Source organism: Lates calcarifer, unplaced genomic scaffold (genome assembly GCF_001640805.2).
Source record: "Lates calcarifer isolate ASB-BC8 unplaced genomic scaffold, TLL_Latcal_v3 _unitig_5086_quiver_549, whole genome shotgun sequence".
NCBI classification, from domain to species: Eukaryota; Metazoa; Chordata; class Actinopteri; family Centropomidae; genus Lates; species Lates calcarifer.
Genome location: NW_026117286.1, coordinates 74022 through 91939, shown reverse-complemented (window position 1 = coordinate 91939; position 17918 = coordinate 74022). Strand labels below are relative to the sequence as shown.

Sequence of the window (17918 nt, the reverse complement as noted above, 5' to 3'; positions counted from 1 at the left end):
CAGAGTAACAGTTTCACAGATCTGCAGTGTGTTAGAAAAAAACAACATCCAAACTGTTTTATTTTACCAACTAACCAGGTAAACTAACTTAATAAATACCTCTCATCAGTTCCATCGAAGGAGTAAAACACAACAAATGAAATCACAGTTGATCTCAGTGAACTGAACAGAAATCAGCTCCATCAGAAACTCATCAGCAGCTTCACAGTAAAATCTGAGGGTCACAGGAATAACACTGTTCTCAGGTCAGTTAAAGACAAACAGAGGGACACCTGTCTTCCTCTGCTGCTGTGGGTCATGTGACTGTGCCTCCACCACCTCCACCTGTGGCTCAGTCTCAGTCCTTTTCATTGGGTGGAGCTCAGCCTCCGTCAGGGACGATATCTTTGTTATCATCCTCCTCTCTCCTCGATGGAGCGTCCCAGGACAGAGCCGGCCTTCTCCATCAGTTTGTTAATCTGACCCTGCAGTGTCATCTATCCAGTCTATGGATCAGCTGAACATCCCGGTCCTCATCAGATGTCTGTATGGGTCACGAGTATCTCAGTACTCTGTCGTCCTTGTTAGCGATGAGACTGACAACAGCAGAGGTCTGCAGAGTCGAGGGTGAAGACGAACGGAGCCAGGACCAGTCACATCCTGTTGTCGGTGGTGAGTCCAGGTTCTGGTCCACCCTCATGTCTGGTCTTAGGAAAGTTGCTCACAGAAAAGTGTTTGTTGTAGTTTCTCTGTCAGAGAATCAGATCAGATCTGCCTCCTGAAGAACAGCTAAACTGTTCACGTCAGAGTTTAACACAAACACATTTCAAACCTGGAACATTAAACTATGAAGGTGAACTGATTCAGACGTATCTCAGGCTAGCTGTTGTTAACAACAGTTGATAACAAGGTTCAAACTTCTGACCAGGAACTCAGAAATCCTGACTTCAGAGTACAACTTGAAAGCAACATACGGAACATAGCTCCCAGGTTTTTCCAGGTGAGAGGAACAGGAACATGGTTCTCCATCGTCTGAGGCTCTTTAATGACCTCCTTCTCCTCTTCTTCTTCTGTGGTGGTTTAATGGCAGTGACTGAGAATCTCAGATCTGACCCCAGTCAGTCCACTTCACCTTCACCCTCTCCCTACATTAAATAATTCATGTCTTAATCAGAATCAGAATCAGAATCAAACTTTATTGCCAAGTAAGTTTGCACATACAAGGAATTTGTCTTGGTATATCGGTGCTAAAGGACAGTTATAGTAAAATAAAAGAGTGAAGAGCAAGGAGAAGAACTATATTTACAAGGAACATAAATATACATAAATAAGAAGTAAAGTGTAAAGTATAGTGTAAAGTGTAGAGTGCAAAAATATGGCAGTGATTGTCCGGCTGTGTGTTAACTCATAATGCATAGATGTACGTTAATGAATAAAGTTCTGCTGCTGCTGTTTTTATTCTGGTTTATTGTTTCAGACCGACAGTGGAGACCTGCAGCCGGGTTCGAACCTGTGACGCAGAGTTCACATGATCAAGACCTGCAGTCACCTCCCTCCCTGTCTCTGCTCACAGAGGGAGGGGCGGGCCGGGGGTGGGAGGGCGGTGGGGCAGGGGGGCTGGTGTCAGGGTTTCAGAGGAAGTCGGTCTTCAGTCAGACTCCGTTTGACTTCAGCCCCAACAACAACAGAGAAAGAGAGATGTTGGTCCATTCTCTGCTGCTGTCGATCGCCCTGAGCTGCTGCTGCTCTGCTCAAGGTCAGAAAACAACAAACACACTGTCTTTGTTTACTGTTTGTTTACTGCTTGTTAATCAGGTGTTGTTGCCTCATTAATGGTGATTTATTCTTTTTGTTACGTGTGATGAAAAACAAACAAACAATGAATGTAACGATGTCAGAAATCAGAAAAACTCGATGGTTTAAAAAGTTGAATCTCTTCAGTCGTATTTTACTTCAGGGGAAAACACTGAAGTTTTTTTTACACGTCATGAATCTGAAGCTGTGACACTGATTAAACTGTAACTGTGTTAAAATCAGCTCCAACAGGAAAATGAGGCTGAAACTAATCAAATAAAACATAAATCCACTGACAGGACACATTTTACACAGAGTGAGTACTTTTACTTTTCATTCTGTGAGTACTTTTACAGAAGCGACATGTTCAAGGTAGGACTGTTAATTGTAGTTTTAGACTGTGTTATTTGTACTTTTACTTTAGTAAAGTATCTGGATACTTCATCCACTACAGATCTTACTCCATTGTACTTATTTATTTTGTCATTGATCACAGAACTCAGGATCCAGGAAACAATAAAATCAGTTAATGTTTGAATGTCAAGAAAAACTGAATAAATAATGAATTTTATTAAACATGGCATTTTAATGTTTAAAAATAAAAATCATTTCTATTATAAAGATAATAAATAAAAGATTAAAACTTTCATCCTCACACAATGAATGAAGATGAAAGTTAAATTAGAACAAGGACGAGATAAAAACCCAAAATAAAACATGAGGAAATAAAACAAAGATTAATGACTGACATTTAGTGGAAAAGATGCTTCAGATCTTTTTAAAAACCAGGTCAGCTTCAGTCCTGAAACAGAACTGAATAAAACAGTCTGAGGATCAGAGCAGCAGAATAAAATCTGTGACATCCAGAGACGCTCAAATGTCCCATATTTCACCACAAACCTGACGAGGAAGAGAACAGGAGGTGGAGCTCTACGCCGCCTTCAGGGACCTGAACAACCTCACTGTCCTCCATCAGCTCCACAAGGGTCTGCAGTGTCTGCCCTCCAGGACCAGGACCCACGACCCTGGACTTGGAGCTTCTGATGGTACCGGCCTCCACCTGGTGAAACAACACAGAGGAGAACAGTGGGTGGTGTCAGGTCCAACGAGACCACAACCAGCAAAGACCTGGACAACCAGACTGTGTCAGGACAGGAGGAGTCCCCACCTCCATCAGTGAGGAGTCCATCAGGGAGGAGTCCATCATGAGGGGTTTGTCAGGAGTCCATCAGGGAGGAGTTCATCATGAGAGGTTTGTCAGGAGTCCATCAGTGAGGAGCCTGTCAGTGAGGAGTCCATCAGCAGAAGTCCGTCAACAGGAGTCCGTCAGGAGGAGTCCACCAGGGGGGAGTCCATCAGTGAGGAGCCTGTCAGGAGGACCCAATCATTTGGATCAACAGGGTTAAAGTTTCAAATGTTTTACAGTGAATGAAAAACTGAAGGTCAGCTGACAACTTCCTGTCACAGACCAGCTCACAATACAACCAGCAGTACTACTACCACTGCTAATAGTACTACTACTACTGCTAATAGTACTACTACTGCTACTACAAATGGCAAACTACTGGAGGGTCCTGGAGTGGATGTAAACATGTTGCTGTGGTAACCAGTTCCTCCACCACTCCCACAGAGTCCTCAACAAAGAAGAAGTAAGACAAGGAAGTGGGAGAAGAGACCCTTCACACACACACACACACACACACACACACACATTATCCTGGTGTGTATGTGTGTGTGTGTGTGTGTGTGGTCTGTGGTAGAAAATGTGTTTCCTGACTCTCTGAGGTTTCATCACTCTGACACACACCCCCTCCCCTCCCAGCACCGAAACCTCCTAACTGCAGGATTTTCTCCAAAACAAACTCTGATCTGTTGGCCTCCTTAGACTGATAATCAATCATCATAATCAATAACTTCCTCAGACTGATAATCAATCATCATTATCAATAACCTCCTCAGACTGATTATCAGTCATAATCAATAACCTCCTTAGACTGAGAATCAGTCATAATCAATAACCTCCTCAGACTGATAATCAATCATCATAATCAATAATCTCCTCAGACTGATAATCATCATAATCAATAACCTCCTCAGACTGATAATGTCATATCAATAACCTCCTCAGACTGATAATCAGTCATCATAATCAATAACCCCCTCAGCTGTGTTTCTGTCACTCTGAGACACTTTCAGTGTTTCCTGACGTTTTATTGATCAAACCATTGATTGATTAATTGAATTTATCTGGAAACTTCAGGTGTGAACAGATCAATAATAACAGTTTTATTACTGATTACTGATATCACCAATAAAAGGCTGGTATTTAAGGTACACAAGTACTTTCTGCTTCATGTAGTAAAAGTATCACAGTGAATATTTCCCTTTGAAATGTAGTAGCGTATAAAGTAGCAGAAAATGTACTCAGTTACTTTCCAGCACTGATGTAATGTCTACAGATCAAACTGTAAGGAGTAAATACTGTAACGTAACTTTTAGTTTTACTCCATTTTATAAAAGTTTTATATTTATCTGAACTAATAAAGTTTTACACGTCAAACAACCAAACTTTATTTGTGCAGCACTTTTCATACAAAACAATGTAACACAACAAAGTACACAATAAAAGCCAACCTGCCCACGATGCAGTAAATGACTGTGTTAAAAATAAAGGACTGGAGTCAAAACAGGAAGTGAGGAAACACCAGACAGGAAAAACTTTTATAAACATTTAGAATATTAAAATAAGATGATGACAGAAAAGTGAAGTGTGAAAAAAGTTTATAAAAATCTAAAAAGGAAAAACAGAAGTAAAACAGATTAAAATATATAAAATAAATCCATTGATAATTAAAATTCAGTCAGACTAAAGTTTGATTTTATGAAATATAATTTATTGTGTGAAATCTTTCTAAATGTACAGTTTAAATGTGGATGGCCATGAACAGAAAACCATCTTTGATTTCCTATAAACAGAACCTGAAGCGTAACTTCCCTCCACAAGTCTAAAAATAAACTGCAGAGAATCATCTCACCACAGACTCCGATCACAACACAGGTCGAGAATAAAAATAACCTGAGTTCAGGTTCTGGTCTGGAGAACTCTGGGTTCAGGTTTATGATCTGGGTCTGAGCAGGACTCTGTAAACCATCAGCTGATTGTTAACACTAAACTCTGACTCACGGTCAGAAAGTCTTGAGTTACACAACGTCTTCACGGTGATGTGGTAAGACCGACACTCCTATTTCCCAGCATGCCTCAGGGTGGCCCGGCACTTCAGTATTCGCTCTTATTTTAGAGGATGAGGTTTTACTTCCAGTCCTGTTTTCTCAGCGGGTTTTTGACTTTCTAATCTTAGGTTCTCACACACACTCAGGTTTGTCTATCTGTTCTTATGAGGACCATCTCTGACCCCCCCGACCCTGAACCTTTAAACCAGGTCTGAACCTTTAAACCAGGTCTGAACCGTTAAACCAGGTCTGAACCATTAAACAAGGTCTGAACCAACATGAGCTCAGATCCTCTCGGAGTCTGAGTCCTGTGATAGACTGTGATCTGTCCAGGGTGAACTCTGCCTCTCAGACAGTACCAGCTGGGATTCATAGGCTCCATCATTGGTTCACCTTTAAATATAAGGTAATTATTATTATTTATGTATCTGCATCACACAGAAAAGTTCTATACTCTCTGTGCTTTCTTTTTTCCTCCTGTCCAAAAGGTCCAAACAGAAAGTGCAGAAAAAGTCTTTGTATCTTCTGCAATGAAGTGTGAGTGGTTAAAACCTGAAGGAGGCTGCAAAGAAAACAAAGAATTATCCCAAGGTTTTATTTATTCAGACGGTTTTCAGTCTGTTCAGAACAACATCAACACACATTCACTCATTTATTCAAACTACTTAACTTCCTATCAAACTGCAAACTGAAGCTACAAGTCGACAATCTGAACTCTGTCTTCACTTCATCAACGCACACACACACACAGTCACACACACACACACACACACACACTCACACTCACACACACACACACAGTTTCACTTCTGTTTTTTTCGATCTGATTGTGAAACTCGTTGACGTGAATCTTCAACTGTCACATGAGGCTTCACAACAAATCTCTTCGTCTGTTTATAAAACGTGAATCTGTGTATAGATCACTGATTGATCAGTTTGACTACTCTGATCAGCTGATCAGGAAATCCTAACACTGTAAAAACAATAGGTTCTTAATTTTAACTGTCTCAGGTCCGTGTGAAGACTTGTTGTATGACTGTGACCAACGTGTGACTTCAGCAGTGTGAGTCAGCCTCGACGGGACAGACTGAACCATCCGTAGAGTGATGTCACTAATATGCCATTGGCTGAGACACCTGTCAATCAAAGCAAATACCTCTAAACACCCTCCTCTTTAACTCTTACTGTAACAGGACCTTTTCTGTGAAAATCACAGGACATGAATCCTGTGCGTGTCGTATAAAAGCTGAAGTTTTGACTTCAGTCGTCTTCACTGCAGGTGATCGCCATGACAACCCACCTGCCAGCATGACGATGGGCGCCGCCCAGTCTCCTGCCCAATCAGATGATGACCCCACTGATCCAAGCTTCATGCCCAAGCTGTTGGAGCTGGTCCAGGATCAGCAGCCAGAGGAATTGTGGAGGCAGAAGGTCCTGGACCAGCTGACACAACTGATCCTGATCCAGAAGGAGGTCGCCAAGCATCAGGCCCAGATGGTCCAACTGCTCAGCACACTGGGAACTCAGGTGAGTCCAATTTAGTTCAGTTTAGTTCAATTATTGTGGTTTATCTGACGTTTAGTTCATCTGAGGTCTAGTTTAGTTTATCTGAGGTTTAGTTTAGTTTATCTAAGGTCTAGTTTAGTTTATCTGAGGTTCAGTTTAATTTAGTTCATCTGAGGTCTAGTTTAGTTTATCTGAGGTTTAGTTTAGTTTATCTAAGGTCTAGTTTAGTTTATCTGAGGTCTAGTTTAGTTTATCTGAGGTTTAGTTTATCTGAGTTCTAGTTTGGTTTATCTGAGGTTTAGTTTATCTGAGGTTTAGTTTAGTTTATCTAAGGTCTAGTTTAGTTTATCTGCGGTTCAGTTTAGTTTAGTTCATCTGAGGTCTAGTTTAGTTTATCTGAGGTCTAGTTTAGTTTATCTGAGGTTTAGTTTAGTCTATCTGAGGTTTAGTTTAGTTTATCTGAGGTTTAGTTTAGTTTATTTGAGGTTTAGTTTAGTTTATCTGTTTAGTTTAGTTTATTTGAGGTTTAGTTTAGTTTAGATCATCTGAGGTCTAGTTTAGTTTATCTGAGGTCTAGTTTAGTTTAGTCTATCTGAGGTTTAGTTTAGTCTATCTGAGGTTTAGTTTAGTTTATCTGAGGTTTAGTTTAGTTTAGATCATCTGAGGTCTAGTTTAGTCTTTCTGAGGTTTAGTTTAGTTTAGATCATCTGAGGTCTAGTTTAGTTTATCTGAGGTTTAGTTTAGTCTATCTGAGGTTTAGTTTAGTTTATCTGAGGTTTAGTTTAGTTTAGTTTATCTGAGGTTTAGTTCAGTTTATCTGAGGTTTAGTTTAGTTTATCTGGGGTTTAGTTTAGTTTAGTCTATCTGAGGTTTAGTTTAGATTATCTGAGGTTTAGTTTAATTTATCTGAGGTTTAGTTTAGTTGATCTGAGGATTAGTTTAGTTTAATTTATCTGAGGTTTAGTTTAGTTTATCTGAGGTTTAGTTTAGTTTATCTGAAGTTTAGTTTATCTGAGGTTTAGTTTAGTTTATCTGAGGCTTAGTTTAGTTTATCTGAGGCTTAGTTTAGTTTATTTGAGGTTTAGTTTATCTGAGGCTTAGTTTAGTTTATCTGAGGCTTAGTTTATCTGAGGTTTAGTTTAGTTTATCTGAGGTTTAGTTTATCTGAGGTTTAGTTTAGTTTATCGGAAGTTTAGTTTAGTTTAATTTAGTTTATCTGAGGTTTAGTTTATCTGAGGTTTAGTTTAGTTTATCTGAAGTTTAGTTTAGTTTAATTTAGTTTATCTGATGTTTAGTTTTGTTTATGTGAGGTTTAGTTTAGTTTATCTGAGGTTTAGTTTAGTTTAGTTTCTCTGAGGTTTAGTTTAGTTTAGTTTAGTTTCATTCATTTCATCTGAGGTTTAGTTTATCACTGGTGACATGAGACAGTGTAGTCAGACCCACTTTGACTAAATTAACTTGGGTGTGTTGCTTTGTCCTCAGGGTTCCCAGCAGATCCAGGATCTGCAGAACATGGCTCGTCACCAGAGTCTGCTGGTTGAAAACCACCAGGCTTTACTGCTGCAGACTTCCCGAATCGCCACCCAGCTGCAGGACATGACCAAGAAACCTGCTGCCACCTAATGAGATCTCCTGATTCCATACAGGCAGCCAATGAAATCATCTGTTTGTAATCACAGTGAAATATGTTCTAAACCAGCCAGTAAGGTTAATCCCTACTTATTCAATCAGCCACTGATTTAGATTTTTTATACCAGTTAACCAGTGAGACTGTTAGTAAACCTGTTAACCACTTGTTGGTAATCAATGAGAATGATTTCCTGATATGCTGATACTTTTAAGCACACTGATAATCAAACTTCATATTGGATTGTCTTTTTTCTGAGATGAAGAAACAGGAAACTGAAACAATATTGTTTATGTTGATGCCTTAACATCACTTTTTTGTCATAACAGCCCGTTAGATGAACTCAGAAACAGCTCAGGTCGATATTGATTTCATTCACACTGATTTTAATTCATTGTAAATCAAATGTGATTTCAATGATTTTTACCTTTGAATGGGCTCCACTCCTCTGATTTTAAATAAAGTCATGTTGTATCATCTATCCAGTGGTAGTTTTCTGTGTGTGAGTTTCTGTGTGTTACTGTGTTACTGGTTGTTATGTTTACAGCAGAATAAACTGTAAACAAACCATAAACAAGGTGCAAACATAACATCTGCAAACTGATCATCTTATACAGAAGGTATTTAACCTGTCAGTGAACAGCTGCCTTCCTCCACAGCCGGCCGACACAGATTAACATGATCATACCATTGACAGTGTCAGTGATTATCAGTGGGGTTCCTCAGGGTTTTCTGTTTTTATTGTCAATCTACATTGATTTTATTTTTAATTTTCAATATTAAATGTGCCAATTTATTTCTCTATAAATCATTATTGTTATAATCGTCATCTATTATCCCATTCACACAGTTAGGTCCCTTTACAGAAAATACAAAACTCATTTGCTAATGTTAAAAAAAAAATTCATGGGTGTTTTCTGCTCAGACGCCTTATAGGCTACGATTTCTGCTGATTACTAACTAAACTTACAATCTAAAACTACCTGGCAGACGTCCACTAGAGGTTAATGGACCAACATAGTCCATTTAGTTGGAGTGGTGTTTGAGTCCACCTGTTGTTGTTGCTGTTTTTGGTCTCTAACAACCCCTGAGGAAAATATCCTTTGTCACAGGTTGGTGTATCCAGGTGTAGTCAGGTGTATCCAGGTGTAGTCAGGTGTAGTCGTTGCTGGTGCTCCAGTTGTGTCTCAGTGTCACATTTACTGTTCCTTGGTTTCAGATCCTCCTGGTCCTCCATTGATCCATCTGAACTCCGTCCACCTGCCGAATCAAACTGAGAGAGTTCTGATCGCCGGCTCTGCCTTCTCCCTCCATTGCCATGGTAACGGGTCGATCCATTGGTCCTCCACTTCGTTTCGTCTTCAGTACTATGACAAACTGCCAGACCCGGTGGAGGTCAAAAATGCAGACCCAAGGCATACCGGGACGTACCGCTGTGGATACGTCACCCCGGGCCTGGAACACCTGGACACCTGGGTCCACCTGTACGTCAAAGGTAAGATCAGCTGAGGCCACGCCCCCTGCCAGAGTCAGGTGGCTGAATCCAAACAACAAATCAGGAGTTAGTTCCTCTAATCTTCTTCTTCTGTTTCCTGTTTGTGGTGGAAAAAAGGTCTAGGTTTTTACAGGTACATCTGAATGACTCACCTGTTATCAGTGATGTTTCATTCCTTCGTCATGATCTAAAAATGACCTGCAGTTTCCCATAATGCCTCTCTGTTAGACCCGACTGACCCCTCCAGTGTGTTCGTCACTACTCGCTTGTCCCCTGATGTCAGAGAAGGCCAGGACTTCCTGCTCGAGTGTCTGCTGACTGACCCATCCATTCAAAACCTCACCCTCCAATCAGAGGACAGCGCTGGGGGCTGGGGGAGCCTGCCCCAGGGCATGAATGTGACCTTTGACCCCCGAAAAGGAGCCCTGATCCGAGACCTACAGAGGTCGTTCAACGGGCGCTATGTCTGCTCAGGCTGGAAGGACGGGAGACAGTACAGATCCACACCTGTTGACCTGCTGGTGGTCCCCAGTAAGACCTCTCTGTCTGTGCACCTGTCTGCTTCTCCACCTGTCTACCTGTTAATCTACTGGCCTTACCACCTGTCTGTCTACCTGTCTGCAGGGCTGCGTCATCCTCCCTCCCTGTCTATCACCCAGGATGCAGTCGTCCGTCTGGAGGGAGAAAAGTTTGAAGTCACCTGTGTGACCAGTAACCCCTCCCACTTCTACACTGTCACCTGGACACACCCGAACATACAGGTGAGAGGTCAGACATTACCTGTATGTGTGTGTGTGTAGTCTTGGCCAGATGTTTTGATGTTCACCGGTCATTTGTTCCAGATGCTGAACGTGACCATCAGCTATCACTATAACAACCGCCTGTACATCAACAACACTCTGACTGTCTCTGCCGTCAGTCTGAAACACAGCGGACCATACACCTGTACCGCTGTCAACGAAGCTGGAGTCACCATGGCAACCACACAGCTCAGAGTTCTAGGTTAGATGCAAAAATAGTTATACAGAAGAAGATAATAACTCGTGGGAGCAGTATAAACACCTCCTCTTCTTCTTCTTCCTCACCAGATCATCCTTACCTAAGCATCTACCTGAAACTGACACAGCAAGCTAACGAACCAACCAGGACCAAAGAGATGCAGGGGGACCTGTTTGCTAACATTAGCATTATGCCAGTGGAGGTGCAACGAGAGCTAGACACTAACAGTAGCAGCAATTCAGTGGAAGTGAATGGAGGAATGATCGTTAATGTTAACCCCAACGGATCAGATGTGAATGGTGCTAGCAGTGCTAACATTAGCGGCAGTACCAGGGTGGAGGTGTATGAAGGCCAAGATGTGACACTAACATTTGTGGTGGAAGCATATCCTCCAATCAGGAACCAGGACTGGACAACACCAACACACATCAATAGCAGGAATAGCAAGGAGAGCTACACTGCTAACGGCTACAGGTTAGCATGCTAAAAACTTAGGCTAACATTATCAGATTTCTATAGCAGAGACCTCATACACCAAAAATACCATCTTAAGGTCAGTTAAAGTGGTCCTTAGGTTTTTTTTAAGGTGGTATTTCTTGCTGCAGTTTGATACAGTGTTATTGTTATTGGTGTTTTGGCTTCTTGAGGTGGTATTTTTCTTCATGTTTCAGGTCGGAGGCAAGCCTGCTGCTGCTGAGGGTCCGTCAGGGGGATCAAGGTCGATACTCATTTAATTTCTCGAACTCATTCTTCAGCGGCTCACAGAACATCGATCTCAGAATCTACCGTGAGAAACTTTTCTTCCTCCTCTTCGTCCCTGCAGATCTGTTTTTATCCTCTGCAATCAATAAATATATAAAACAAAATGTCTTCTCTCAGGTTCTCCGAGCGCCGTGGTCAGTCTGCAGAACGACACTCTGACCTGCAGCAGCTCTGGATATCCACTACCCACAATCCTCTGGTACACCTGCCCTGGTGTCCAGGACACGTACGTACCACACAGACTGAGTTTGCAGTGCTACCAGTGCCCCCTACAGGCTGCAGAGTTTTATCAGATTTATCTGTGGGCCTGAACGTGTAGAGTTTGTCCTGTCTGTGGCGCTACATTATAGTCTAATTAGTCTAATTAGTTATTTTTTGTGTAAAATAAAATTAATATAAACAGTAGTAGTTGTTGGTACATTTGTGACATTAAAAATCTGACTATAGAACAAACAGTTTTTAATTGCAGTTTCTTTATAACCATGTTTCAGATCTCTGGAGCTGAGCTCATTTCTGCTGTGCCTTTGAGCAACAACAAATATAACCACTGACTTTGTTTTAACAATAAACTGAACTACAGAAAATCAAACAGAAAAATACAGACCATAAAATACAGTATCAGATAAAAACCTCCTCTGCAGGTGTGGAGATGTCTCCATCTATCAGGTGACTAACCAGGTGGAGGAGGAGGAGGAGGAGGAGGAGGAGGAGGTGAGGAGACACCTCCCTCTCTCAGCTGGTGATCAGCTGGTTGAGTGTGTCGCCTACAGTGAGATGGGAGAGTCACGTGACGTCTTCAGACTCCGTAAGTCTCCGAGTATAAACGTGTGGTGTTGTTAGAGAAACCTGGGATCTGACAGAACCGTGCCTGTGTTTTCAGGATCTACCAGGAGAACCTGAGACACTCTTCGCTCCGGCTCTGATCGGAGCTGTGAGTGTTGCTGCCGTCCTCCTCCTGCTGCTGCTGGTCGTCTTTTACAAGTGGAGACAGGTACGTTTACTGATGTGGACTCACTGTGACTTGTCAGTGCGGTGCTTCCAGAGGTCAATGGCCTGTGGTGATGCTCCTCCACTCTCCTCTGCTGGAGTCTCTGCTTTGGTTTTGGTTGGTGTTAAAAAACGTCTCCTTCTGACAAAAATGAAATCCTTGGCTTAAAGCAGATGATACTGATACAAGCTAATTAGCAAAATAATTACTTATGTGCATGTCTGCAACGCCTCCTGCTGCACTATAAACTGACCATGGGAACCACCGGGTGACTCTGATAAGACATGAGGACATCCTAAATGTGATCAACAAGGGCTCAGTCTGACATTTTAAAGATTAAGGAGGAGCATTGTACTGTATGAAATAACGATACTGGAAGGTCAATGTCAGTCTGTCTTTGTCTTTTCTGTGTGCTTTGAAACCCACATCAGCCTGTTTTAGCCTGCTCAGGTTTATTGACTTTATCACTTTGTAAATTCTCAGTAAACTTGGCTTCATATCAGATTTTTCCTCCAGTGATTTGTTATGATTCTGATAAAAACTGAAGACGGACCAGCGTAGTACCGGCCCAGAACCAACTGGACTTTCCCCGGTCCAGAGCCTAGAAGTTTATTCAACATCAGGATATTAACACAAACACAGCAGGTAGATGGTAACATGGTTTTCTCACTGCAGAGGAACAGATTCAAACAGATTCTCTGCTCTTCTACCAGAAACCCAAATATGAGATTCGCTGGAAGATCATCGAGAGCACTGATGGAAACAACTACACCTTTGTTGACCCCACCCAGCTGCCATACAACCACAAGTGGGAGTTTCCACGAGACCAACTCCACCTCGGTACCAAACTGTTAGCGGTTAGCTTAGCTTAAAACTATGATGTTGGAGTTCAATTTTTTGTGTTTTCACATCTGTCGTTCAGAGCTCAGCACACTCACTATAGGCCACACACATCTTTTATTTTGAAATGTATCCAGTAGGCTCTGACCTGCTGATACATTTCAAAATAAAAGTCACTGGTAATTGTCCAGTGAGGCAGTTTCTAACAGCTGATTTCCACCAGACTCAGATTTGTAAAACCATGTTTACCTGCTGCTGACCAGGTGTGTCCAGTCTGTGTTTTGTGGTTTAGTTTTTGACCCTTGACCTCTCTGGGTATCAGGTGCTGTTTTGGGTTCAGGGGCATTCGGGAAGGTTGTCGAGGCAACAGCATACGGTCTGGGAACCGACAACAACGTCACCAGAGTCGCCGTCAAGATGCTCAAACGTCAGTCCACCATCATTATCATTATCATTATCACGTGTGACACTTTACAGTTGTAATGACGTGTTGTGTTAATGAACAGCGAGCGCTCACTCGGAGGAACGTGAGGCTCTGATGTCCGAGCTGAAGATCCTCAGCCATCTTGGTTACCATGACAACATTGTTAACCTGCTGGGAGCCTGCACTCGAGGAGGTGATGATGGTTAAACTTCAGCTGTGTCACAGAGACCCTAACAATCAAACACATAAAAATGAAAATACAAAAGTGGATTAATCGACCGCTGAAAATAGTTCCCAATCAGTGCACTGTCTTTTTTTTTTTAACCAGGCCCCATGCTGATGATCACAGAGTACTGTAGCCATGGTGACCTGCTCAACTTCCTGCGGGCTCATGCTCAGGACTTCCTGACGTCGATTTTGAGCGTGGATGAAGTTGAGGAGGAGGCTTTCTACAAAAACATGGCTGCTCAGAATGCCAGGCTCAGGAGGTCTGAAGTATTTCTGTTTCGTCGCACTGATCCACATGATCATTGATCATCGATCATGATTTGATAAAAACTAATCAGGATCTTCAGTTTGGTGGAATAAAGTTCAAATATTATGAGTTAATGAACATTTACTGTAATATGTAACCTCGCCACTAGATGGCACTAAATCCTTCACACTGAACCTTTAAATTCAGAGTGCACCTGAGAAATAACTGTGACAGAAACACAGAGGATAAAGACAGAAGAATAAATGATGCATCTTTCTTGTGTTTCAGTGACAGTGGGATCTCGTGCTGCTCAGAGTATCAGGAGATGCTGCCGACTCTGAGTCCAGGACAAACCCACCAGGGTAACAACCTGAACACACCTGAACTCACCTGTAGTATCTGTCTCTGTGAGGTCATACCTATCTAACTCCCTGTCTGTCTCTCAGGTGTACAGACAGACAGCCTGTCTGTTGGTGACCTCATGAGGTTTTCCTACCAGGTGGCTCAGGGTTTGGACTTTCTGTCCACCAGAAACGTAAGAAAACCAACATACAATTGTCTGTAGAGACTGACCTGTAGAGACACTCGGAACCTGACCATTAAAATCATGTCTGAACCTTTAAACAGCTCTTTGTCCTCAAAAAGAACTGTCCTCACTTTGTAGAACTGTCCTCACTTTGTAGAAATGTCCTCACTGTGTAGAACTGTCCTCACTTTGTAGAAATGTCCTCACTGTGTAGAAATGTGAAAATGGTCCTCACAAAATAGCAGTACACGTTTTTAAAAACACTGAATGTTATTACAATCAACAGTAAAACCCTTCTCTCACCTGTCTGTCTCTCACTTGTCTGACTCTCACTTGTTTGACTCTCATTTGTCTGTCTCTCACCTGTCTGACTCTCACCTGTCTGTCAGTGTATCCACAGAGACGTAGCAGCGAGGAATGTCCTGCTGACTCATCGTCGTGTTGCAAAGATCTGTGATTTTGGTTTGGCTCGAGACATTCGCAACGACGACAGCTACATCGTTCAGGGAAACGTCAGTGTTTCACCTCTACACACAATTGTACACCTGTAAACAATAACAACACTGTACACCTGTAAACAACACACTGTTAGATATTATGATACATGCTGACTTCTGTTTCCTGTGCATTTCATTTTGACAGGCCCGTCTCCCAGTGAAGTGGATGGCTCCAGAAAGCATCTTTCAGTGTGTTTACACCGTGCAGAGCGACGTCTGGTCGTATGGAGTCTTACTGTGGGAGATCTTCTCTCTGGGTAACCATGGCAACACATCCTTCTCATATTGGTTATTGATCAATACTGGTTATTGATCGTGTCATTAAACACGTCTCTCATGGTCACAAGAAGTGATTTCAGATTCATTTCTCCAGTCTGTTCAGTGGAGTTTCTCTACAGACCGACATCAGAGTGACATCACAGTCATGCTCTCTATCTGTGTGTTTATCTGTTCAGGTAAGAGTCCATATCCAAACGTTGCCGTGGATACTAACTTCTACAAGATGATCAAAGATGGCCGCCACATGGCTCAACCAGACTTTGCTCCAGCAGAGATGTAAGGACACAAACACACTGACGTTAGTGTTAATAAAGTTATTTTGAATCTAACACTCATCTGTCCTCAGGTATCAGCTGATGACTCTCTGCTGGAGCCTGGAGCCCACTGACAGACCCACCTTCAACACCATTGGTCAGCTCATCAACAGGCTCCTCCCCTCCACCAATGACTCGTCGCCACATCACGGCCACAAGGTGAGGACCAATCACACACCTGCGTTTCTGTGCCCTCGGCTTCGTCTGGCAGGCTGCTACTTTCAAACCAGGGTGGAAACAGTCACGTCTCTTCTTCTCTCCTCAGCCGACATACAGGAACATCGACGAGTGCAGAGAAGAAGAAGAGGAGGAGGAGGAGGAGGTGGGAGGAGGAGAAACACTGAAGAGAGGAGAAGAAGAAGAGCGCAGGCAGAGAGGTAATTAATCCAGGATGACGTCAGCTGTTGCTAAGAGACAGTTTACCTGTAAACCTGACTCCACTTCCTGTCCTGATCCTCAGAGCACCATGATGATGAAGACGAGGAGAGGGAGCCAATGATGACAAACATCTACCAGCTCTCCTGATCTCGTCCAATCAGAACCTGGTTCATTCTCTCACTTTTAGTTTGTTGACAAGTTGACGTTGTGTTTCTGATGAGGTGAAGATCCTCCTCACTGCTGAAAACTTTATCGACAAACGGTTACGTTGAAATGAAACCTTTATTCAAACAGTCGGCCTGAACAGATGAGAGGAGAGTGTGGAGTTGTTCTCATTAAGCTGAGGTTCTGGACAATCCTTCTTCTTGTTCTTTGTCCCTGTGACTCGTTAAAGACTCGACAGAGATGAAGACCATCATCTTCTCCTCCAGGTTTTGAAGAGGTCTCGTCTCAGAGTCAATGTGTTTCTGGTTAAATGTCTGAAATAAGGTCTGTGGTTTTAACACAAGCTCAAGACATTTTCAGGTTTGATTCTCTGACATAAAATCGGTCAGTAAATCCCCCACTCCTGATGTTTGAAGCTTTTACGTGTCTTAAAAAAGGCGGTTGCTAACGAGTGTGAACTGTTGAAAACCTCCAACCTTCACATTCACGTCATGTCGCTCTTTCATCAACCATACAACAGCTGTGTCTCCACTGGTCCCTGACTGGCTCAGGGATGTGATTGGACCAACATCTGCTACTTTGTTTCATTTCCTTTGTTAAACCTGCAGAGCCTCTGTCGCCCCCTTCTGGCAGTGAGAGTAATTACACTGTAAATACACTGCAGTAAGACAGCTGTGACTCCCATCAGCCCCTTCTCTTCTTTCAGCTGCAGCAGTGATCTGTGTTCATCCTCGCAGCAGAAACTTTTCTTAGACTCGTCTGAGGTTTTTCCTCCCCCCTCAGCTCTGAACGACAGATACAGTCGCCAGATAACAAACGTTCATTTATATTAAAGTTTAAACCTGAGAACTGTCGACAGAGCAGCGCCAAACAAACTCTGTGTCATTTTCAAAAACTCTCACCACTAGATGTCACTAAATCTTAAACACTGCTTCTGTAGTGAAGATGACACAACTTTATTTTGGACAAGACACAAATCAATTTCTTATATTTTCTGTAAATATTCACCAAATGTTTCTTTCTGACGCCCACCGAACACACTCTGCTGTTAGAAATGTTATTTTCAGTTTTTACAGTTCAGTATTTTGAGCTCTTCTTCTTCATGTGATTAAAGTGTGTAAATTCATGTTACAGAGGGACAGATTAGGTCTGAACTCCGGCAGCTACAGAAACGTCTCATTCAGCTGATTTCAACCTGTTTCTCCATCAACTGAATTAAATCTGTTATTAATCAGATCATGATCCTGTTTGTTTACATGTAAAATAAATTCATACTAACATCAGACTCATTCAGTTCATGTTCATGTTTATGTTCTGATACTTCTTATGCGTCTGTGTCTCCAGGCTCCTCACCTGTTCTGTTACACCTGGCAGGTGAAGGCTGGGGGGCAGGGACAGATTAGAGTAGATTACCTGACAGGTTTACTGCCTCTGGACTTTAGAGTCCGATAAACAAGCTTACAGAGAGTTTAACGTCAGGTGGAGGTTTGTGTTGGACAGGTGGAGGTTTGTTGGTTAGGTGGAGTAATCATGTGTAAATATATATTTACCGTCATCACACATTCCAGTAGTACTGTGTAGTACTGTGTATTGTTAAAGTAGAAAGATAAAAACAGGTGAGCAGGTGAAGTTTGATTGA

The 17918-nt window shown here is 42.2% G+C and overlaps 1 protein-coding gene across 1 annotated transcript; it reads left to right on the top strand.

Annotated features, from left to right (window-relative positions):
• The first annotated feature begins 1584 nt into the window (after nucleotides 1-1584).
• On the top strand, nucleotides 1585-17564 carry LOC108873645 (macrophage colony-stimulating factor 1 receptor 2). The gene is made up of 22 exons (XM_018661948.2): nucleotides 1585-1735; nucleotides 9357-9632; nucleotides 9861-10163; nucleotides 10257-10393; nucleotides 10475-10634; nucleotides 10721-11105; nucleotides 11303-11418; nucleotides 11511-11619; nucleotides 12035-12198; nucleotides 12287-12384; nucleotides 13095-13221; nucleotides 13544-13648; nucleotides 13728-13838; nucleotides 13974-14133; nucleotides 14409-14482; nucleotides 14567-14655; nucleotides 15036-15158; nucleotides 15289-15400; nucleotides 15599-15698; nucleotides 15769-15895; nucleotides 16002-16113; nucleotides 16197-17564. The coding sequence occupies exons 1-22, from the start codon at nucleotides 1678-1680 to the stop codon at nucleotides 16259-16261; spliced, it is 3111 nt and encodes a 1036-aa protein (XP_018517464.1). The 5' UTR covers nucleotides 1585-1677; the 3' UTR covers nucleotides 16262-17564.
• Nucleotides 17565-17918: the final 354 nt, after the last annotated feature.